This window comes from Triturus cristatus, chromosome 1_1 (genome assembly GCF_964204655.1).
Source record: "Triturus cristatus chromosome 1_1, aTriCri1.1, whole genome shotgun sequence".
Taxonomy (NCBI): Eukaryota; Metazoa; Chordata; class Amphibia; order Caudata; family Salamandridae; genus Triturus; species Triturus cristatus.
Window position 1 is genome coordinate 686,515,273 of NC_140579.1, and position 23,516 is coordinate 686,538,788.

Genomic DNA, 23,516 nt, shown 5'->3' on the forward strand with positions numbered 1-23,516 from the left:
TCACTCTGGCCCTCGTCCGCTCTCCTGGGACCACACGACCCCGGCACAGCACGCGACCGTAGATCACAAAGATCCGGCGAACTGGACCACGACACCAACTTCCCGAGCTTCCTCACGAACGACGTCGAGTCCCGACCTGCATAAAAAACAAAATCAAAAGTTAAAGCCTCCTAGCGAGGCTTGGGGGCAAGCTGGGGAGCCGGGAGCGAAGAGACAGACTCCTGTGCTCCCCAGCCCTTTATAGCCCTTGATGGCCCGGCCAGGGCTACTGGCCGGACGTTGCCCTTTCGCGCAACCCGGAAGTGATTCTAAACACTTCCGGGTCACGCCTCCAGGCCAGGACCTATGGGGGAGGAGGCGCGCTTGTCGCGTCACCAATGTGCGCAAGTGGCACGCCTCCCGTTCCGTAGGAGGGGCTGGCTCGACCGCCATACCTTTGGCGTGGCCGATGCCGGCCCCACTGTTCTATGTTTTCACCTGAAGGCAGACCTCATGGTTTCATCCTGGACGGGCATACTTGAATAACCCCATAACAGCATTTGCAACCCACTAGTTTTCTGGCCTCTGTGGGGTGGGGGCTGAAACCTCAATTTAGAAGCACCGCGTCACCTTCTGTGCCAAAGTACATTCCTCTGCTGACCTCAGCAGAGGTGCTCGGATCCCAGCACGGATGCCTGTGCTGGTATCCGAACACCTCTGCTGAGGTCAGCCGTCGGGGGAGGCAGAGAGGCCCGGCTCACCCTGCAGGTGTGGAAGGAATGTGGTGCAGCCGTGTAACGGCCGGCCTGTATGTTTACCAGAGCGCTCAGACTGTCTCCTAGCTGGAAGCATCTCTGTATGTTTCAAACCAAAAAATCACCATAAACGTGAGGGCCGCAGCCCCTCACACCGAGAGTCCCTTTAGGCCGATGCCTATGCAATCTGGGTTTCAGCCAGTAAAGTTTACAGATGCCCCCGTTTGTGTGAGTGGTACACACGCCGCCCCCACCCCATCCGTGAGGTCTGCTGCCCCCTCCCAACAGTGTTTTGCAGAGCGACAAGTTCTGCGAGATGGAACACTGGTTCCTCCAGGGTTTTGGCGGCCTAGACTTAACCATGACCATCAGACTGCCTGTTACATTTAAACATTAATAAAAATAAATACATAAGCAAAATGTACTGTGAACACTGAGGGTACAAACAGATTTTAATTTTTATCAACCACCAAACAAATCCCACTTCTCAGTAAAGTAGGTAATTTGCTGAAAGCGAAGGTTACAATTGCTAAATCGTACCTTTGCTAAATACATTACGGGTATTCTTAACACTTTTAGCCATAATTATCAATGGAACCTCGAGCAGGGCGTCATGCAGGCAGGCCACTGCAGGGCAAGAGCTCCTCCATTTCATGGGCCTGTGACAATGTGCGACTTCCCGGGGCCCCTTCACATTCTGTATGGGGCCACTGACTTGGAGAGCGCGATCCCTTCCCCTGGATCGCTTAAACTCTGCAGTGTTTGCTGTGCCCCATTATGGAGCAGGTATCCGGCCTCCGACTTGTGCACAATAACCCCTGCGGGAGGGGCTTCCTCTCACTTAGTAAGGCGGTCTGGTTGCACAATAGGTAGGACTGTGACCGCTCGCCGCAAATCCTCCACTCCCCGATCCATACGGGACACTAACATCCTCTCTCGGCTTGGGACGGAGGCCCTCTATTGCCAGGCCCGAGACCTCTAGGTCGTTCATCCAGGCCCGAACACTCTATGCATTCGTCTGGCTTTCACGCGCTCACTATCAAGGGCAAAACATCACTGTCGAGGGTGGGGTCTTGATCCGTCCCAGGAACCTTTAAGAGAAGGATGGCGACGAAGTCAAATGTCAGGCATAGCGGAAGTGACATTGCATCATTTGATCGCAAATAATATCACAGGGCAGACCTTGTGACCCCACCCATAATCTTGTACCAGTCTCCACTTAATGCAGAGGAACTAAGGGATGGGGCGGTTTTGATAGAAAACAAGCAAGTGCCTCAGCTCGCACCCTCTTCACTCCTGTGGGGGCCTTTAAGACAGCTGAGACCTCGTGAAGAAAGTGCAGTGCCAGGTGGACCATACACCAAAGCAGTGTCGCATTTCTAACCATTACTGCATATCCATCCACCAACCCCTATGTAAAGAGGGGGGAGAACCCTGATCTCTCTTGTCTGAAACTACAAACCTTCCGAAATCAGACTTGTGGCCTCACAGTAACTCATTTTGGGAAGGTCAACATAACGTTCTTCACTGGCATGGGGACTTCCAAGAACTCGAAACATCCACATAATTTCCGTAACACTGTAGCCAAGGCTGGTCCCCTAACCTTTGGGGTAGTTCACTCTGCGACAGAGGGTCAGTGTTAGTACGGCTAGTTCGCACGCATCATAGCCAGGCCTGAGAATCCCGACCACCTCCAAAAGGTCGGGCAGCTCCTGCTATCGCCAGACCTCAGACCACTCTTACCACACCTGGTAACAGTAACAAAGTCGCCACATGTGTCCAACCGAAGTGGGTTGGGGCCTTCAAGACCTCTGAATCCAGAAATGAGGGACCACAGCAGATCCACTGCCCGTGGCCTCAATGCAGCTCTGAGCGTTCCATAACCTCATCAGGATTACAGCCGCTGGGAGACCAGCTACTGCTACAACCATGGGGTAACACTGGATACCCGCTGCTCAAGTGGACAGGTCGGCAACACATTTAAAGGCTTATTTTATGCTCATCATAACTGAATGACAGCCACCTCACCTGGAGAACTTAACATGGAGTATTGTTTGCATATTTCTGGCTGGACAGTCTAATCCTCAAAAAAATATATTCAACACAACCCTTCGAAAGCACAACACAGATCACATTGGCCATATAGTTGCTCATCAACAACTTGGCACCTAAAGTGTCACACAGAAACTTGTAACATAACGTAGGAGACAGCTCACCTACACACAGCACAGAACAAATAGGATATGGTGTTGGCTGGCACAGTGCCCCCAATAGCACTTACCACAAACCCTCCAAATGCAAATATTAGACAGAAAACTTCACATACATCCAACACAGAGCAGATAGCCACATAGTCAGCTATCATGGGCTCTTACCAGCACTTGCCCCCTAGACACACCATACAAGAACCTGCAACAGAACATGAGGCGAAACACAAGATATTCATCCAACACAGCACAGATAAGCCATTTAATGAGGTTTCATGCTGCCCTCAACAATACTCGCTACCAAGACACCACACAGAATAATGCTAGGAACACATAAGCACATATAGATAATACTGGCAACTTTCAAGACATGGCCATCATTGCTAGCCACAAACCACCGCACAGAAAACACAGCACAGATATGGATTGTAAAGGTAAATCACATTTCCACTTACACTAGCCATTTAGAAATGCCACACTAACACATTAGACAGAACATTTCACACAAAGCATTTAATGACAGAACATGGATACACTAACAGCAATAATGACTAAGCAGACATCTGCATCACAAAGAGCACACTGGGCAGAACATCAGACATTTCAGACACAGCCCAGACACGCCATTTAAACATCAATACCACGATCAAACTGTTCATCTCCTCCAGGAATGCTAATCTACTAAATGCATGGTAAAGTCTCCAGCCTCACCTGTCTGGCACTAATATCACACTCATAGCTTAAAGATGGTAACACTGCCACTCAGCCAGCCACCAGGACCACAGAGGAACATTTTAAGTATGAAATTAATGGCCAGACCTAAAGTAAAGAGGTTACACTGCCCTGAACACAGATCCATTCCGACTCCAGCTAGTGGTGGAAGCTTCAGACTTGTATGGAAGGCACTCCTTCAACCCACAGCCAAAGTAAAACAGACATGACGTGTTTTTAAATACAGGCTGCATACCAGGTTCTAGACCTGTACACATGACTTGAAACCTAGTGCTCTCCATAACTGATGTCTAGAGCCTGCTTTTTCTTAGCTTGCAACCTCTACAATCTCCCAACCACGGCCAATTCTATACCAGTTCTGTACCGAGAACGGATTACTCTCTTCTCTTCCTCAGTTCCCACCATTCCCTGCGATGGACTTATTCTTACTTTTTTGGGAAACCTAATGAGTTTTACAACAGCAGTACATCTTACACAGGGACATGCCACCCTCCTTTCCACCCACCCGGTCAACAATGTCTCGGCTTAGCATATATATTCATTAAAAGTATACATTTCTCCAAGTTTACAATGGTGCGTCAAACTTGATGCCCAATGAACAAGAACTCTGCCAGAAAGAAGTACATTCAGGTCAGTATATTTCAGGGACCGGTGCTGCGGTCACCCAACACTAGTATGCTGCTGTTGCTCGTCCTTGAATGGAACACTTGTCAGAGGGGTTTCCAACCTGGCGTCACCAGTTGTCCCACAGCTCAAGGGGGTCTCTCACGCCGTGCACGCCTGCAGGAGTCGTCCTCATTCCCCATGGAGTGCACTAGTTACCCTCTATTGTCTCACTGCGGCATGTCCGGTGTTACGCGAGTCCAGGATTCTGTCCGTTCCTTGGTCCTCAACTCCCTGTGAATCTCCTTATGCAATATTACCCACATGCAGCCAGCTGGCTATCTGAACACGTGAGTCCAGGTAGCCATCTCTTCACCACAAGGCGCGCAGGTGTTTACCAATGCATTGCCAGCTCGCACCTAGCCAGCATCAGCGCTAGGTCCACAAACCTAGATGTGATCGCATTTGCTTCTGGTCTAGGGAACCAATCCAGCAGGCAGACACCTGGGGTCTTAGCAAAGGTCCTATTAGTCACCACCATGACAACTATCAGTACCCTGACCCAATATCAGTCAATCAATCAGGGTTTTGTAGAGCGCACTACTCACCAGTTGAAGGCTCAGGCACGGAGGGGTGGGTGTGAGCAGCTCCATTGTGGTCATTCAAAGGGCCAGGTCTTGAAGTCCTTCCTGAATTTGTGCTGTGTCGGGTTTCGCCGGAGGTGAACGGGAAGATCGTTTCAGGTCTTGGCTGCGAGGTAGGAGAAGGACCTTCCACCGGCTCTGGTCCTGTAGAAGCGTGGGACGGTGGTTAGGGAGAGGTCAGCTGAGAGGAGGTTTCTCTTGGGGGCATTAAAGGAGATGCGGTAGTTGAGGTATTGGGGTCCTGTGTTGTGGAGGGTCTTGTAGGTGTGTGTGAGCAGCTTAAAAGTTATTTATTCTTCTTTCGACGGGGAGCTAGTGGAGGTGTTTGGTGATGTGGTTGTGTCGTGGGATATCGAGGATTAGTCTGGCTGCGGCGTTCTGGACGGTCTGGTGTATGCGGAGGAGTTTTTTTGTTGATTCCGTTGTAGAGGGCATTGCCGTAGTCCAGTCTGCTGGCGAGGAGTGCGTGAGTGACCATTTTCCTGGAGTCGGGGGGATCCACCTGAATGTCTTGCATTCTATGTGGAGGATGTTAAAGCATACGGAGGAGACGGCATTGATCTGGCGATTCACGGCGAGTATTGAGTCTAGTATGACGCCAAGGTTACATGCATGGTCCGTTGGGGTGGGTGGGTTTCTGAGGGCGGGGGTGGAGCAGAGGATGAAGACTGCGGTTAGTATGGGGCAAAGCCAGACTATATGATAAGACTCTGCATTATCTTCCGCCACATCTGGAGCATCCCAACGTACATCCACGAACATGAGGCTCACAAGCTTGGGCGGGAAGTTCAAGGGGCCCCCCTGCAATATACACGGAGGGGCCCCCGCTCCGGATTTATTCCGGAGTGCTCAGGCATAAGTACTGTGCCGAGGGGGCCCCCTGCAGCTCGGAGGCCTGTGTTACGCCCCTGCCTAGTCTAGTCTGGTCAAGGTCAGAGATGGGAGAACCTAGATATAGTGCCCATCTCTCTCAGAGAGGTTCCAGGATACTTTTGACTGGTCCAGGAGCGCCTGGTAAAGCAACAATGTTGCACGCCTTTGCCCATTAATCTCAGAGATCCATTGCACACACGTGCCCACTCCACTGGGCCACCACTGGTGCATCGCCGCCGTGAGTACTTACTTGTTTCAGTTGGGTGAGTGAGTCATGATGTTAGTGAAAAGGGCAGAAGGAAAGGTCTTAAGGAAGATGGTAGCAAGCTTATGCTTGAGATATGAGTGACAGTGCTCTGAAATGCAACCCTTTTTAAACTCTGAAATTGTTTTGGTTCCTTCTTCTATTACCTTGAGTATGCTTTATGCATAAGTTGCACTAGACTGGTGGGACTTTTAGATAGAGAGAGACAGGGACAGACAGACAGAGGCAGGGACAGACAAGCAGAGACAGGGAGACGGGGAGGAAGGCAGACAGGGGGAGGGAGGCAGACAGGGGGAGGGAGGCAGACAGGGGGAGGGAGGCAGACAGGGGGAGGGAGGCAGACAGGGGGAGGGAGGCAGACAGGGGGAGGGAGGCAGACAGGGGGAGGGAGGCAGACAGAGGGAGGGAGGCAGACAGAGGGAGGGAGGCAGACAGAGGGAGGGAGGGAGGCAGACAGAGGGAGGGAGGGAGGCAGACAGAGGGAGGGAGGGAGGGAGGCAGACAGAGGGAGGGAGGGAGGGAGGCAGACAGAGGGAGGGAGGCAGACAGAGGGAGGGAGGCAGACAGAGGGAGGGAGGCAGACAGAGGGAGGGAGGGAGGCAGGCAGAGGGAGGGAGGGAGGCGGAGGGAGGGAGGCAGAGGCAGGCAGAGGGAGGGAGGGAGGCAGAGGGAGGGAGGGAGGCAGACAGAGGGAGGGAGGGAGGCAGACAGAGGGAGGGAGGGAGGCAGACAGAGGGAGGGAGGGAGGCAGACAGAGGGAGGGAGGGAGGCAGACAGAGGGAGGGAGGGAGGGAGGCAGACAGAGGGAGGGAGGGAGGCAGACAGAGGGAGGGAGGGAGGCAGACAGAGGGAGGGAGGCAGACAGAGGGAGGGAGGGAGGCAGACAGAGGGAGGGAGGGAGGCAGACAGAGAGAGGGAGGGAGGCAGACAGACAGAGGGAGGGAGGGAGGCAGACAGAGGGAGGGAGGGAGGCAGACAGAGGGAGGGAGGGAGGCAGACAGAGGGAGGGAGGGAGGCAGACAGAGGGAGGGAGGCAGACAGAGGGAGGGAGGGAGGCAGACAGAGGGAGGGAGGGAGGCAGACAGGGAGGGAGGGAGGCAGACAGGGAGGGAGGGAGGGAGGCAGACGGAGGGAGGGAGGCAGACAGAGGGAGGGAGGCAGACAGAGGGAGGGAGGGAGGCAGACAGAGGGAGGGAGGGAGGCAGACAGAGGGAGGGAGGGAGACAGAGGGAGGGAGGGAGGCAGACAGAGGGAGGGAGGGAGGCAGACGGAGGGAGGGAGGCAGACAGAGGGAGGGAGGGAGGCAGACAGAGGGAGGGAGGGAGGCAGACAGAGGGAGGGAGGCAGGCAGACAGAGGGAGGGAGGGAGGGAGGCAGACAGAGGGAGGGAGGGAGGGAGGCAGACAGAGGGAGGGAGGGAGGGAGGCAGACAGAGGGAGGGAGGGAGGCAGACAGAGGGAGGGAGGGAGGCAGACAGAGGGAGGGAGGGAGGCAGATAGAGGGAGGGAGGGAGGCAGACAGAGGGAGGGAGAGATAGAGAGAGGGAGGGAGACAGAGAGATAAAGAGAGATAAAGAGAGATAAAGAGAGAGATAAAGAGAGAGAGAGAGAGAGAGAGAGAGAGAGAGAGAGAGAGAGAGAGGTGTGTATGCCGGGTCTGGTGGCTCAGTGGACGAAGGCGTCTGCTGCAGGGGCCTGTGCTCAACCTCATGGTCACAGGTTTTTTTTTGCTCTAGCCCGTGCCCCTCCCCCACTGACCCTGACCCCGCCCCCACTGGTGCAGCCCTCGGCTACAAACCACACTGTAAATTTGGCCCCAGAGAGAAAGTTTGTGAGTGCCCATGCTGTAACATCATAGTAATAGACCAGACACTCGGACCACCCAAAGCTCTGACAATAGGCAGCTCAATGCCCCGCTTCCCTAAAATAGTCCCAGCGAGACCATAAAATCTACGAGACACTAAAGGGCTACAAACTGCAATGTCTGCTTAACTTCAAATTGTACACAAGCCATTTTTAATATCTCCTACAGTACGTCTCACTTTTTAATCACCGAATCACGGTTAAGCAAGGCTATAAATGCTTTTAAAGCTCCTACGTAAATGGGGGGGGGGGTGAGGGGGGCATCAGCTGTCAGATATAATTGGTTTAATATGAAAGATGCCAACAGAGTCTACTCTTAAGGCAGAATCATTACTAATTCAAGTATTTAGCTGTCCCTAACATACTGAGCGTCCTTTCGTTATGCACAGGCCCCGTTCTTTGACCATGATTTTTCAAACAAATATGTAAAACTTGAAGTTCACCCTGGCCACGTTTATCTGTTCAAGTCGGGGGATTTCTGTATCTGGCCCAGACTTCAGAGTATACCAGAATTTTCTGCAAAATCTGGATGCACTACACTTGGGCGAGTGGGTGTCCTGTCCTACCAATATGGAAGGACATACAGTATCCCTGCTTAGTAGCTGTAAGGATCGACTTACTTGGGCGCACCAACTTATCCACCTGGTTGTGGAGAGTCCGCCATGCCATAGGGGTTCTACTGCAGCGCCCACTATAAAACAATGTTACAAACAAGCATTTACAATGCAATGGTCTCGGCATTGTTAAAGTTAGAGCTATTGGCATTGCACATGACATTATTTTTGTTTATGTTTTAGTTTTTAAAACATTTAAAGAAACGGCATTGTTATTTACAATGTCAATAGCTTAATCTCTCTCAAATGCGAGACCTATTGCATTTGCACCCACACACAGAGCCACCCACAAAGCCACCCACACACACAGAGCCACCCACACAGAGCCACCTACGCTAGCCAAGACCTAAAAAGGGCCACAATCAACTCTTCCGAAATGCAACTTCACTTACACATAATAAAAATGTTCCACGCCGCTACTTACTACCCAATTGGTGTATGTGTAAACCATATAAAGAGCGCTGGGACCTCATGGCGCTATAGAACTTCATTGCTACCCAGAGCCCGGAAGGATGAGCGGCTGAGAGGCCCCGTCAGGATTTCAATTCCCGGTGGATGCATTCGCCCACTGAGCTCCGTGCCCCTGCCGTAGATGAAGGCCCGTGCAAGGTTCCCATAGGCACGTGCAGGGCTCCCCTAGGCACTAGCAGGGGTCCCCTTGACCCCGCATAGGGTTCCTAAAGGCAGGTGGGTTCCGAGCATTAATACTGGTCTCCAGGCCTGAGCCACGGCTCTTGGAGCGTCTGGGCCCGGAGCCAAAGGGGTGGAGGACGGAAGAGGCGGGGAGCCCTCATCCGGGCCAACAACTACACAGTGTCACCCCTGGGGTAAGGGCGGTCACGAACATCATTTGCATCTTTTATATAGCACGAACTCGGCCCGAATGTATTGGAGCGCTGTACATGAGCACCGTATTTACATTACATATTCAGGCACGGGGAGATTAAGTGATTTGCCCAGAATCACAAGATGTGGACGCGACCTCGAGGCTCGAACCCTGGTTTCCTGCACCAAAGTCGGCAGCGCAGCCGACGGACCACATTGGGCATGAGGGTAGTGATGAGTTTCCATACATCACACTTTGGAGTGCAGTCTCATTCACTTGGGTGTGAGACTCTCAGTGCAGTCTCATGTATTGGCTCCAAGTTTCACACCTTTCAGCACAGTCTCCACCCTTTAGTAGGGAGTCTCACACCTCGAAGTAGTTTATCATTCAGCGGGTGTGATTCTCACGCTGAAGTGCGCTGTCTCACTCCGCGAGTGCGTCCATATCACACCATAGCTCAGGGGGTGCCTGGGACTAATCTCGCGGCTCAGAGGACGGTCTCACAAGTTGGTTGCGAGCCTCACCGCTCGGAGCAGTCTCATTCTTTGAATACAAGTCTGGCGTGTTGGAGCACAGACTCCTTCAAGGGGAAACGTGAGCCCAGAAGGACAGTCTGGTCTCATCTCCAGCACCTGGAGCTCTACCCTGGCAGCAGGTCAGAAGTCCACTGCCTTTATTAACCCAGAGTCCGCCTCCCAGAGCCACACTGGAATTCAAAGAGTGCTCCACTTAAGCTCGAGACGGTGGGGGCGAGCATCTTTGGGTCTCATCATCTTAGTTTGCACAGAGTTGGGGTGGGAGGGGCGTCTTTTTCGGAAGTCGAATTTGAGATCTCTGGGAACGTGATGTAAAACGCTCGAAAATGAGTGTCCAGTGCTTCGATTTGCTCGAACTACTATTTAAAACCATGTTTAGATAGTTTTAGTACGTCAAGGGTTATCTTTCATGCATGGCGGCCGCTGATTACAGGATGCTTTTAAAAGGCAGGACTTCTGGGGTGAGGGGGGAGGGGTTACAGCTGCAGGCCGCATCCCTCCTTCATCCACCAGCCATGCAACGTGGCACAGAGGGGAGGGGGTAGGGGGGAAAGCAGTTACAATGGTCAGCTGCTCGAGTTTTCAACATTTCCAGAACGCGAGGCAGGAAATTGGAAAAATACTGCGTGAAAAAAACTGAAATAGAAGTGAAATGAGCCCTGTAAAAGGACCAGTAGCTATGGTACTTAAATAAGGATCCGACTGGAGCGAAACCACCCGTATGAGTCCCAAGGCAATTGCCACAGAGAGCCATTGCCTGGAATTTTTCATACAGAAGAAATCCAGAGTGCTATGCCAATGATCATTCGTTACCACAGTAAATCACATCACCATAAACATATAACCTCAACAGTAAATCATAAAGCTGCATAACATAGTCATTAACTACCCATAGTATGTAACACGCTCGTGCACGAGCCAAGCTAAACCACTGGCCCGACTCTCCTTGTTTGCTCGGCCACTGAATAAGGGAGCCCCTGATGATGGCGACATCTGATAGTACTATCCTGATAACCCACCCATAACTTGCCCCCAGTGCCCCAACCGTCTACATAAACATTACCCAATTACACCTCCACGCCCACTCGGCATCTTATGTCCCTCACCTGATCCCAGTGGCCGTCCTGGTATCGCCCCTTTGCCAGAGGGCGCTCAAGCTCCGCCAGCAGGGATCCTTCCTCTTCAGGGCTCAGAAAGTCTCGGAACAGCTGTACACCCCGGGGAGGAGCAGGGGGGAGTAGGGTCCTAGCGGAACGGAAGAGTTAGTACAGTATTTCAGATGGCCTCGGAGACCCGGCCTCATCACAGCATGCTTATGGCCCCGAAAGTACAGGCCACGGGCACCGCCATCTTAGAACAGCGCGGAGCCCGCCGGGACTTGGGACAGCACGCACGTACACATACATGTCAACAGTATCTCCAGGAAGTAGCTAAAGAAACTTTTGTATGCAAATATGTTCCTATCTCATCTTTTTTTACCTTCTACGCATAAAATTACGCTAATTCCTTCAACGAAGGATGCTTTTCAAATGTTTTCAACCCGCAGTCCTAACATCACGGAGCTAGGCTTGGGTCACGCCATGAACACCACTGCCTTTCTCCGAGGTCAAGCAGAAATGCCTCGGAGAAACGCAGCGGCATTTTCGGATTCGGGGGCGTGTTTTTCTTTCTCTCCTCTTGCCATTGGCTGGAATGTTTACATTCCAGAGGAGAGAAAGAAAGTAAAAAACACGCCCCCGAATCCGAAAAAGACGGGGTTTAAACGGACAGGCGCCCCTCTCCTCCAATGGCTGGCCTCCGTTTAGGAAGGCAGCCAATGGAGAAGAGGGGCGGGTTCAAGCTCCATACCTAAAAACATTAAATCTCGCACGCGAGACTGCGCAAGCGCAGCCTTCGCTAGCCGAGACTTAAAAAGGGCAGTGACAAAGTATTTTTTCTTAGGAGACTATTGCCTCTGCTCTTGAATGCCAGGGCTGGTGAATGCCGAGGCTGTCATGTCTGGATTCCACCTTATGCCTTGCCATCCAACACTTGCTGTCTCTTTATCCAACTTCTGCAGGTTCTTTTTCATACCTGCCTTCTCCCTTTGTCATCGCTTGCCCATCTTTCTAGTCCCCCTTCTCTGACTCATCTTTTGCTCTTGGGAGTTCTGGGTCTGATGATGAAAAGAAGGCCTGTGCCGCAAAACATGAATTCCATTGTCCACCACCTGCACAAATTAAGCCCTGTTTTTCCTCTTTCTTTTGATAGTCTAAATGTTTCATTCATATTAGCAAGTGGTAGTCAAAACACCTTGAAGACCAAACGTAAAACATGAGGGTACTAGAGAAAAGAGGACACCCTGTCTAAGAATAAACGGAAAAGTGGATAGGTCCTCAATATCTGCATCATCCCATGCTGCTAATCCGGGCTGAAAATAAAGCATTTTTGACCAACAGAGAAATCCTTCCTTTTCTTTTCAAAAAGAGTTTTGGAGCAGCCTTGACAAGCTCAGATCTTTCGATGAGCTCATTCTTATCCGATGACACCCAGGGGGCTCCCTTATTTCTTTCGAGGAAATATTGGTAAAAGATCTGCTTATTTCCCGCTATGGGGACTTTGATAGGGGGACGAGCATAAAGATGCTTCCCCTCATTTTTTTTTTTACAGGGATAATTCAAAAGAGACAGGTCAAGTGGCACATAGGAGAGGGGAAATTACTTACGGAGGGGCGAACAGACTGGGTTTAGTATCAAATAGATTCATTCCGTTGTCTGATGCGGCAGTAATGGATGATCTGGATTGACTGGCCCAAGGTGTGAATACGAAGAATGTCTCTATTCCTGATAGCTCAGCGTTGAGGGACACTGTTGGCTCTGTAGGAAATCCACTTTAATCTGTTATCCCCCTTAATGAGGTTTCGCAAAACTTACGGGGGAATAGTATTGTATTAACCATAAGTAGCCCAGTTGGATTTTCACCGTCAAGGCAGGTTAACTCAGCTAGCAGAGTGGTAGATCAAGCTGCTGAAGAGCTTAGGGTGGTCTCGTGGAATATTGCAGGGATCTCAGCCAAAATAAAAAATAAGGAGTGGCTAGATTTTAGTCGACAGTTCCACATTAACTGCCTTCAGGAAACGTGGGAAATTGATAGTAGTGCCTCACACCTTGAGGGATACAAAATGTTTTTTGTCCCTGCCCAAAAAACAATGGGCCGAGCAAAGGGCGGTCTAATAACCTACATGTCTTTGTCCCTACAAGGGTCCTGGGAGGTCCTGGGTTGGAGCTCGGACAACATCCAAGGTATTAGATATTGCAAGAAGGGCCTAAAATTTATCTTGATAAATTTCTATAATGCGGGCCAATCGATGCAGAGGTTGAACGAGCTCAATGAAAGATTGGCAGGTTTACAAGAAAGGGAAGATAGTCATCCCAATTTGATTTTATTGGGCGACTTTAATTGCCACCAATGTCCATATTTGAAATGGGGCGGGGGGAAATGGGACTCCTGTCCATCTACAAAGGACTGGCACTTAGAGCACACAAGGGAAGGCGGCGAACTAAGTAAGATCCTGGGTACCTACGATTTAACCCCCACGATGGATTTAATCAGGGTCAGGCATTCTAATATAATTAACCCTTCTTTTAAAGGCAGGGACACAATTATGGATTTTATTTTTGTTTCACATGCTATCAAATGTAGGGTCATAGATTTTAGTATAAAAATTAGTGTTTTTAGTGATCATAACCCTTTAGTATTGTCCTTGAGGGATACAGACCTACTTACTGAGCCAAGGAATAGGATGACGAGGGGAACATTGGAAGCAGTAGACAGGGCAGGCGTATAAGATAGAGCAACACAGATGGGGAAGCGTTTTACAGAAAGCTTATTACATCCCCGGAAAGCGAGATATGGAAGTGCTTAGATCAGGAAGTGGAGGGTAGAGAATTGATTAGTGCTTTTGAATGCACGGCAAGGGACATTGATAGGCTATTGAGGGCCAAATCATTGCCCACGTCTAATCTCTCCCCTAAATGGTTCGACAAAGCTTGTTCTAGAGCCCAAAAAGATCTGAAGGTGGCACTTAAACTGGTTCCCAAGGATAGGAGCAGGATTGCGGAGTGCAGGGCCCAATATAAATCTGCCATAAAACAGAGGAAATATATCCTCCATTGTGAGGCCTGGGAGAATTTGAGGGAGGCAGCTGAAAAGAGACATGACGAGATTTTGGAAGGTGATTAATGACCCTAGCTTTCAGGCCCCGAATAATGAGAAGGTGGCCTGTCATGTCTTGCCTGAAGCATGGGTATCTCAATTTGAGAACTTGTATAATCATGGTAGTCCTATTGCTCAACAAATCGCAGATGTTGGTATTTTACCGAATTCATGGTCGCGGTGGGCAAGATTAAAGAAGGAATATATGCCCTGACACGCAATAAGGCTCCAGGTCCGGATGGGATCCCACCTGATTTATTTTTGTCCCAGGTTGATTTATGGGCACCTATACTCACGCGAGTTTTCAACACGGCAGTGGGAATGCCCAGGTCATGGTCAACGGCTAGCATTGTACCCCTATTTAAAAATGGTAATAAGAGTGACCCCCAATGTTATCGCCCGATCTCACTAATAGATGTGACGGCGATGGTACTAGGTAAGGTCATTCTAAACCGCCTGATGGTCTGGGCTGAGGAAAATGAGATTATTACTGACTCTCAGTACGGTTTTAGAATTGGCCATTCTACAACAGACCAGTGCCTTAACCTTTATAATTTGGTGGCAAAGTATACCGTGGCAGGTGAGGGGACGGTTTTCCTGGCTTTTATGGATCTGACCGCAGCTTTTGACCGGGTTAATCGTGAGAAGCTGTGGGAGATCTTAGAGCTGCTTGGGGTTGATTCAGGTCTGATATATATCCTAAAAACACTACACCTGAATACAACAGCTCAGGTCAGATACAGTAATGAGGGTAATCTTACTGAACATTTCTCATGTACCGGGGTGTGAGACAAGGTTGCATTTTGGCGCCTTCTTTATTTACTTTATACATAAATGGTTTGGATAAAGCTCTTGTAGAGTTGGGGGTAGACTGTCCAAAAGTTGGTAAGAGAAGTATACCCGTCCTTCTATATGCGGACGATGCAGTCCTTTTGTCCCGTACAGGGAGGGGACTTCAGTCTCTTATTGATGGCTTTAGCAGGTTTATGGCAGATTTAGATTTATCTCCCAATCTTACAAAATCATACATAATGGAAGCAGGGAAAAGACCAACAAATAACTTTATCTTTAAAATTGGGGTCACAAATTAGAGAAGGTCGAGGTTTTTAATTATTTAGGGATAATATTCGACAAACACCTCAATTTTAAAACACTAATCTCAGACAAATGTAATCAACAAACGAGCACGATGGGTTCAATAATTAATCGAGCCACGAGAACAGGTTGTTGGTCACCGAACGAAATACTGCATTTATATAATTCGTTATGTTGTTCCAAAACCCTGTATGGGGATTCAGAAATACCTCCATGATACAATTGGAGGAAAACAAGTTCCTTAGAAGGATTCTGCAAGTTCCTCAAAGTACGCCTGCCCACATTGTCCACGAGGAGCTAGGGCTTCCTTATATTGGTGACAGGCTAAGTATTAAACCTATAATGTGTTGGATCAAAATTTGGACCAACCCTGAGGCTATTCTAAGTAGACTAATAATTAAGGACTGCATTAATAGAGATAAAGGCTATCGGATACCCTGGCTTAAATACGTGAAGGACACCCTGAAGTGGCTGGGATTTGCAAATTATTTTGACGAGCCTATGACCTTGACGCCTCAAGTAAAAGCTGTCATAAAGGCTGAACATCTTAGGCGCCTAGTTTGTGCAAGGGAAGACAGTGAAATATTGAAAGTTTCAGTGAGCCCGTATATTAATAAAATCTGTAGCAGGCTTAGAACCTTACCTGGCGTATATCTATAACAAAGATGATAGATTTTTAATGACTAGATTCAGATTGGATCTTTTACATCATATTTTATCTGTCCCCGTAGGGTACACAAGAGATGTTGCATCAAAGGGTGCTTGCGGCTGCGATCTGGGATCTCCGCAGGATACCCTTCATTTTGTATTTTTTTGTCCGTTCTATGAGTACCCACGGGTACTATTCTTAAAAACTATTTTAAGAAAGAATAAATTTACCCAGGTAAGGGTGGCACTCCTGTACCTGAAACTTTCTTCCGACCCCTTCACGTTGTTCTGCACCGTGAACTCTAAGATTAGCTGCAAAACTAAGGAAGACCAGATATGAGGTGTAGACAACTTTGTCTTTGAGGGTAGGGAGGGTCGGGTATTATAAAGTTGTTTTCCTGAAGTTTTTATGCCTATTTTCCCCCTGCTGTAGCCTTAGCCAAGGACTCAACCAAATTATGAAAGGAACGGTATATTGTATTTGGGAAGTGTTATGATGTTTTAAAATGACAGTTTATATTTTAAGCCACTGTTTTAACTCGGCTATGACCATGCATATTTTAACATTATATCGTTGGTGTTCCCTGTACCAAATCGGTTAAATCCCTGCACTTTATAATACCTTATTTTCGCTGCCACTTTAGAGGTATTTTGCTACTAAGGCATCTTTGTATTTTTATGTACTAATGCTGGTGTCCTGGTTAAACCCTGAAGATATGATATATTTTAAATATTTTATTTAGGTATAATTTGTTATACCAATGTAATGTTGAAATTTGTTAAATGTCATGTTCTTTTGTGGATGTTTTTATATCCGAATAAAGATTAACAAAAAAAAAAAGAATGATCAGGCAACCAACATAAGATACTTTGACTCACAGCCTTGAGCTTACTTACTCTCGTGGGCGCCTAGTCACAAGCCTACTTGTCTGAGTGTCTTCCTCTATCCGAGCCCAGCTGTGGCAGGCTCACTGTGAAAAGTAATTCTTTGGGACCTTGGCCCATTAACTAGGTCTGAAGTGGGCAAAATCTTCAATTTAGCTCCCTGTGGTAAACAGCCTTAGCTGAGGTGATCAATTGCTCTTTCGCATTGATAGGTTGGTGATGGGGGGCCCTTCCTGCCTGAATAATGTGTTGGCAACACCTGTGTTCACTCTGCTCCTAGCCTGGCACGCCCCAAGGGTCAGTATCATTGTTGCTTCTTAATGTCTGCCATATGCAACATTTAAGCAGATTCCCAGCTAGGTAGACTTGGTGGAACAGACGTAGAACAAATAGAGTGCCTTCCAACCGAATACATCTCAAGTTCATCAACATGAACCAGGCAAAAAATGACATCAGAAAATGCAATACGGTCTCCTCTAGGGTTGTATATGTTCCATTTTAGGTAAGTAAGAAACTAATTTGAGGCTTAAATCTTACTGAGACCCACAAGATATTCTTTCACAAAGCTCTTGATAAGAATATTTACCTTATTACACTTCCCATCACCAAGGTCACGCTCCATGGCCTTAGCCATATCAAGGACTGGCTGACCAACAGTTCAAAGGACTACCTGAATACATTTGATTTTTTTTTAAACATATTTCATTAGCATGCTTTAATCCCACAGCACAGGTATCCTCAGTTGGAGAAAGAAAAAAAACGTAATCCACATTGTGATCGTCAGGCTCCGCATCCTTTGCAATTAAAATTCTTTTTGGACTGCCCCCTGTCAGCCAAAAGGCTATGAAGGTCTTAGGGTTATGGGAGTGTCGGGGCACATCACTACATTTTGCACAGCAAGGGGCGTCTTTTGCAGTATTATATAGCGTGGCCTCGATCCGAAAGAATTTTGAGCGTTTACATGTGCACCGGTTGCATTACACCAGGTCACAATATGTTTTTTCAGGCACGGGGAGATGAAGTGATTTGCCCAGAATCACAAGATGTTGAGCTGACGCCAAGACACCAAAGTGGTTTCCCATTTCCAAAGTTGGCAGCTCTGGCAATAGCACCACATCCGCTTCCGAGTTTTCCGTATGTCACTGGAGAGCCCGCACACAACCCATTGTGCTCAATGTCTCCACAATCACCCCCATTCTGTCAAAGAGGAAGTCACTCGCTTGTCACAACTGACCTGCGTGCATCTCTTTGCATCTCATAATGTTCCTCTTTCCAACTACCATACACTCATTTTCTGGATGTTCCGAGTCGCTCTGTATTTCACTTGTTTACTTACGGAAACCTCACTTTTATATCCAAATTCTGATTGGTGTGGAAAAGGGTCAGTTTTTTCACGTCTGTAATGCTTTCTGTTACTCTTAGTTGTGTGCGCTGCAGGCCTCAGCTGTTTGAATGTTCCGGTGTGTTGGCTGTAGAGGGAGTGGGCGGGGAGGGATCGACGGAGAAGGTCTGAGGAGTGGAGGTCACGGATATGGGGGGAGCCCAACAAAGAGGCCTTTGTGGGTGTTGGGCAGGATGAGAGGTGGCCTAGTGAAGCATTGACAAGATGCTTTTTTATCCAAACTCTGCTGCCGCAGCCTCCCAGCCCTCCTCTTAAATTCCATGTGGGCAACAGAGGAATTATATACAAAAACGGAAAAATAGCTTTTATCGACATTAAGCATAAACATTTCTAGCTAGGGCCTCCCTCCCGCTCGGGTATTAGGGGCATATTATCAAGCCAGGCGATAAAATTATCGCCGCTTTAGCGGCAGAAGAATGCCGCTGAAACTGCGATAATGGGCTTGATAATATGCCCTATGGCAGTGGTTCCCAAACTTTTGACTCCTGAAGACCCCCACCGACTCACCACTGGAAGCCGGGGACCCCCAGCAATTTGTAGGATTTAAATTTCAAACATTAAAAGAGTAATTAAAACAAAATAAACACACGTGCACACAAAAACAAATACTCTAATTACTAAGGATTTTGTATTTTATATTAAAAGAGTTTGCAAAAAACGGGAAAATGTAATGGGAAGGTTGGTGCTGCATCTCCATGATTAACTTTTAAATAGTTAGTTTTATTTCACAGTATAAGGCTCCTGCCAGGGCCAGAGTGGAAACCCAAAGCAGTCCTGGCAAGTGTTTTCAGACCAGTCCCCCTACAGTGCACACTAAGTGCAGTGAGTGGCCTCTCCCCCGAAGAAAAGTTAGGAATCAATGGTGCATTCTACAACACATTTATCATTATATATTGAATTGTATTAGCTTTTAAAGAATAGTAAATGATGACCTTAATATGCACCAGCATACAACAATCTTTGTTGGGGTTCTTCAATGATTCCTTTATTGTCACCCTTCAACAGTGCCTCTCATTTCTCCATCCATAGCACATCTGTCACATTTATTTAATTTGTTTTATAGCATCTCTCATACCATTGTAGGATGTCAGAGCACTTTACATCACGCACATATAGAGACAATGAATCATATGTGTAGAGAAAATGTTACATAAGGCAAAGGGGACTACAAGGAGTAGGATTCACATGTCATTCATACTTGTAGGCATTTTTAATGAGTGCTTGTCTGGAAAAGCACAAACTCAGGATTCGGAACATAACACAGTGGTTAGCATTGACTTGAACTATAAAAAATGTATTTCCACCCAAATAAACCCCTTTAGCAGCATCAGGATAATGAAAGACTGGGAAAAACATAAGTTACTAACTTGTACCATGCAGTGTATAAGCAGCTCTTTGATGACAGTTTATAGGTCACTGTGCTAGATTACGATTGTCTCTTATGAGCTGCGGAGTAACAAAAGAATCTCAGTGACAAAAGCAGTAACCAACTGACTTATGCACACAAAATACTGTTTTTTAAAATGCATGGTATACATTCTTTGCAGCAGGCATATTAACCCTCTGTGCTACATTAGATAAGTGAAACCTGTCACTGGACAAAACTCTCATCTCTCTCCAGCAGGTACAGGTACATTAATCACTGGCGTTATCTTGACACTTTTATTGTTGTTCGAAAACTGCTAATTCTACAAGGAACTTGGCAGTGCTTTTAAAACTGCTGCCTGGGGACCCCCTGGGCATGTGTCACGGACCCCAGTTTGGGAAACACTGCCCTATGGAATTCCAATTGAAGCCCATGTTAGACGCCCATCACATTTAACATGGGCTTCTATTGGAATTCTCTGCGGCATATTATCAAGCCCATTATCGCCGCTTTAGCAGCAGTTTTCTGCCGCTAAAGCGGCGATAATTGTAACGCCGTCCTTGATTATATGCCCCTTTGTTACAGGAGAAAGGAGCACAAGTTCCCTCATCCTTCCTCAGGTTATGGGGATACCACACTGGTTGTAACCAGATGACTCCATGTCACCGGACACAACTTTTCCAGTTCTCGGTTTTCATTTACAATGTCGGGAATGCTGGGAGTTGTAGAACTTCTTTTTGAAAAACAAAAAAAAAATTGAGCCCACTGGACTAACACACAAACAAATAAAATAATATTTTAAAGAAAAGTCCAGGAATGGAAATGTGGTGTCCCAATGAGGTGGAGCCATGTGTCTCCCTCCAAGGTCGGGGGCTTTAACCCCTTCAGTGCCCATGACGAGCTGGACTCGTCATGGGCTGCGGTGGCGCTGTGCCCATGACGAGTCCAGCTAGTCATGAACTCCGCCCGCTAATACAAAGCGCGGCACTGGGCGGGGAAAGGGGCGGGCATGCAAGGGGTTAAGTGAAAACACAGAGTATAATTGTTTACTCTCTTAATACCGCAGCGGAGGGCTCTCTGGGCCCGTGCCAGGTAGGTGGGGAGTGTCTCAACTGGCTTCCCCTGGAAGGTAGATGTATTTACAAACGGGCCTCCATCACACACAAGGCCCTTCACGCCCAATCCCCCAACTACCCAAACTGCAAACTGGTAAAAGCAGGAAAATCCAGAATTCTGAGAAGCACCAACTCACTTCTTCTCATCCCTCCGAAACTGAAAAGGAAAACGACCCAGTGCTGAACCTTCTCTGGTAACGTACCCAAGACGTGGAACGCACTTCCTGTTGACCTCAGATGCAACCCCTCCTTCTCTTGCTTCTAAAAGAACCTGAAACTCCTTCTCCTCAACCAATACTTTACTGACCAAGTCAACCAACCTAGGCATCAATAACCCAATGGACTCCTCCCTCACTTTGACCTTCAAGGATGGTGGTTATCTGACTGTGCCAACCATCTGCGTCTTTCTCCCCTCACTGGATACAGAAGTATTATGTATTTGCTGATATATCTTTATGCATCCTCATGTCCTGCGATGTTATGCAATGTTTCTTTTCCTTTGTGTATATAAAGCACTCTGATACCCAGGGGTCTAGCTAGCGCTATATAAAACTTTATATATAAAAATAAATAAACAAGGCGTGCCAGAGGCTGCTGAAATACCTCTTCGAGGAGGTGGAGTGCACGCGGGAATCCAGGGTGGGCAGCTATTTCTCCTTCAGGGTGGGAAACAATGCAGCCACAGGGCTGGGAAATGTTTGTGTCAAGCAGGGAGGAGGTTAATTCACATCAGGTCCGTAATTGGCAAGGTTAATGAAGCCTCAATAAATTGAAGGGGGTACAAAGTGGCTGTACATTTCCTCAAGACGGTGTGTTTGCGTGAAAGGGAGTAGGGGCTTGCTTGCCTGAAAAGGGGGGTCGTTTCAAATTAAAGACATAAGACTTCATTAGATAAGTGTGTAAAAAAAAATACAAGCTCAGCAGAATGCGCAAGTGGGGGTGGGGTGAATGCCGCCGGAGCTGCACTTTTAGTGTATTCCGTTAAAAGCCACGGTTCTGCTGAGCAGGGCGAAAATGCACAATTGCAAACAGATGGGTGAGGCGCTGGCTTCCCCCGCTGCACCCCGAGCCAAACATTCAGAGCACCGCTTCCTGCCTTTCGTATTCGCACATACACCCGCCCCTCCCACACTCCTATGCATGTACACGTCCGATCGATGATACGAGTTATTACCCAAATCAATAGCACCCATTTTAGACATCAGAAGAACGAACTGCTGGGCTGCGTGCCGGATGGGAGCCTGTGAGGCCCAGTTTACGCAGCCGGTACCAGCCGCCCCAAGCAGCACTTCACCTCCGTGACACCACAGAGCCCGCCTTCCACCGCCCCTTCCCTGTGCCCTCGCCAGGAGACCCCGTTGTACTCCAACAGATCCGTCAAGTCACGTTAGATCACGATTTCCCCAAAGCGCGCACACTCGTTCTTGCTTCCCATCCAATCCACGGCCTCTGCACCGCAACATGTGACCTTTGAACAACATTTCCGTTCGGGGTGCCTAAAAACGCACACGTACTAAATCTATACATGAAATACAAAATCTGTGCGCGCTACCTACATGTGAGGGGAAGAGGTCCAGTTTCTACGTATCTGGTATTATTTGGTTTCGTTCGTTACTTTGTGCAGAAGTCCTTCCTACAAAAACAGACAACAAAGAAAATAAAGGGAAAAAAACACAGAAAGAAGTCTAACAGGGAGGGAGGGGGAGTGGAGGGGAGGTCCAGGCTTGGCCCATCCCAGGCTACTCTCCTAAACCCTCTCAGCAGATCTCGTGTGCGAGTGAACTCGTGTCCCCCGGGGGAGGCTGGAAGAGAGCCATTACTCTGCTTCAATAAGGAAATAAACCGTTTTTAGGAATAAATGACAATAACACATTGTCAGCAAATCCAAATAAGCAAGAAATTAGAATATTTATGCATCTTTTATTTTTTTAATGAGGATGGATAACTTGAGCCAAAGGCCGAGAGTGCTGGGCAAAAACTAAATTAAGCAGAATGAACAAAACTATATTATAACCCCCATACATAAAGAAGCGCGAGGGCTGCAATCTACATAAGGCGACCTAAAGTTGTCACAAGTGAGAGGGGTCGCGGCAGGACTGCGATGTCAAACTCATAAATACACAAAAGCATCCAAGGAAAAACTCTGATTTGTTTAATTAGCTTACCTGCGGGCTGAAGTTGGCAGTGTTGGTCTCGCTCAAGGACAGCGCCAAAAAGGCCATGCAGAGCAGAATACGCAGCGCCGTCTGCATATTTGTAGCGCCTTGAAACCCGTCGGAGCGACTTTGAGCGTTTCAGTGTCAACTTCCCTTCCTCCGTCTAGTCCTTTTGTTTGTTATTATTTTATTATTTCCTCCGTCCGGCGGCGAAATCCTCTTTTCCCTGAAAAACTTTATGTGAAACAACGCCGAAAACCCCAAACTGCCCCATAAAATGCAATGTGTTATAGAAGGAAAAAATGTGATAAATAGAAATATTTCGCGTCTCCGGGACGTGGGATGTAAGAACAGGGGGAAGGGGCACGCGTTGATAGCGGTGTGCCAGCGTTTCGGTTTTCGAGGGAGCGCAATATATTTTGTTTATTCTTCCAGGGTTTTGTTTCCTTCTTCTCCCCCCTGCTCCCCGAAGCCAAGTGGAGACGTGGTCGATGCTAAAAGTAATTAGAACCAAAAGGGGAAGCGAAACGATTCAGGGAGGGGTCTGGATATGGACTTCTTACTTTTTTTCCATCTGCGGTCAGGGCCGCCCTCTGCTGGTAGGCGAGGGATTTTGTTTTATTTTATGATGTTTGGTGATGTCCCATAGTCCAAGTATGGCCCGAGGGCATCTGAGCGCTTTTCAATTAGTCATTTTTCAACAGTCACCGAGACGGATGTCACGGATGTCGAATTAGCAGGCATACTCAATAACTGTGG

General features: G+C 48.1%; 1 protein-coding gene across 6 annotated transcripts in view; it reads right to left on the minus strand.

The window, feature by feature from the left end:
* The window catches only part of LOC146870886 (matrix metalloproteinase-14-like), a 350,496-nt gene extending 327,227 nt beyond the window's left edge, over positions 1-23,269 (minus strand). For 3 of the 6 annotated variants that reach the window (XM_085647106.1, XM_085647107.1, XM_085647105.1), the window contains exon 1: positions 22,767-23,258. In XM_085647106.1, the coding sequence (XP_085503232.1) occupies positions 22,767-22,853 (87 nt within the window). In that variant the 5' untranslated portion in view covers positions 22,854-23,258. Of the gene's footprint in view, positions 1-22,157; positions 22,235-22,766 lie in introns of all 6 variants that reach the window. The other 3 variants (XM_085647110.1, XM_085647109.1, XM_085647108.1) reach the window with 3 other exon arrangements.
* Positions 23,270-23,516: the final 247 nt, after the last annotated feature.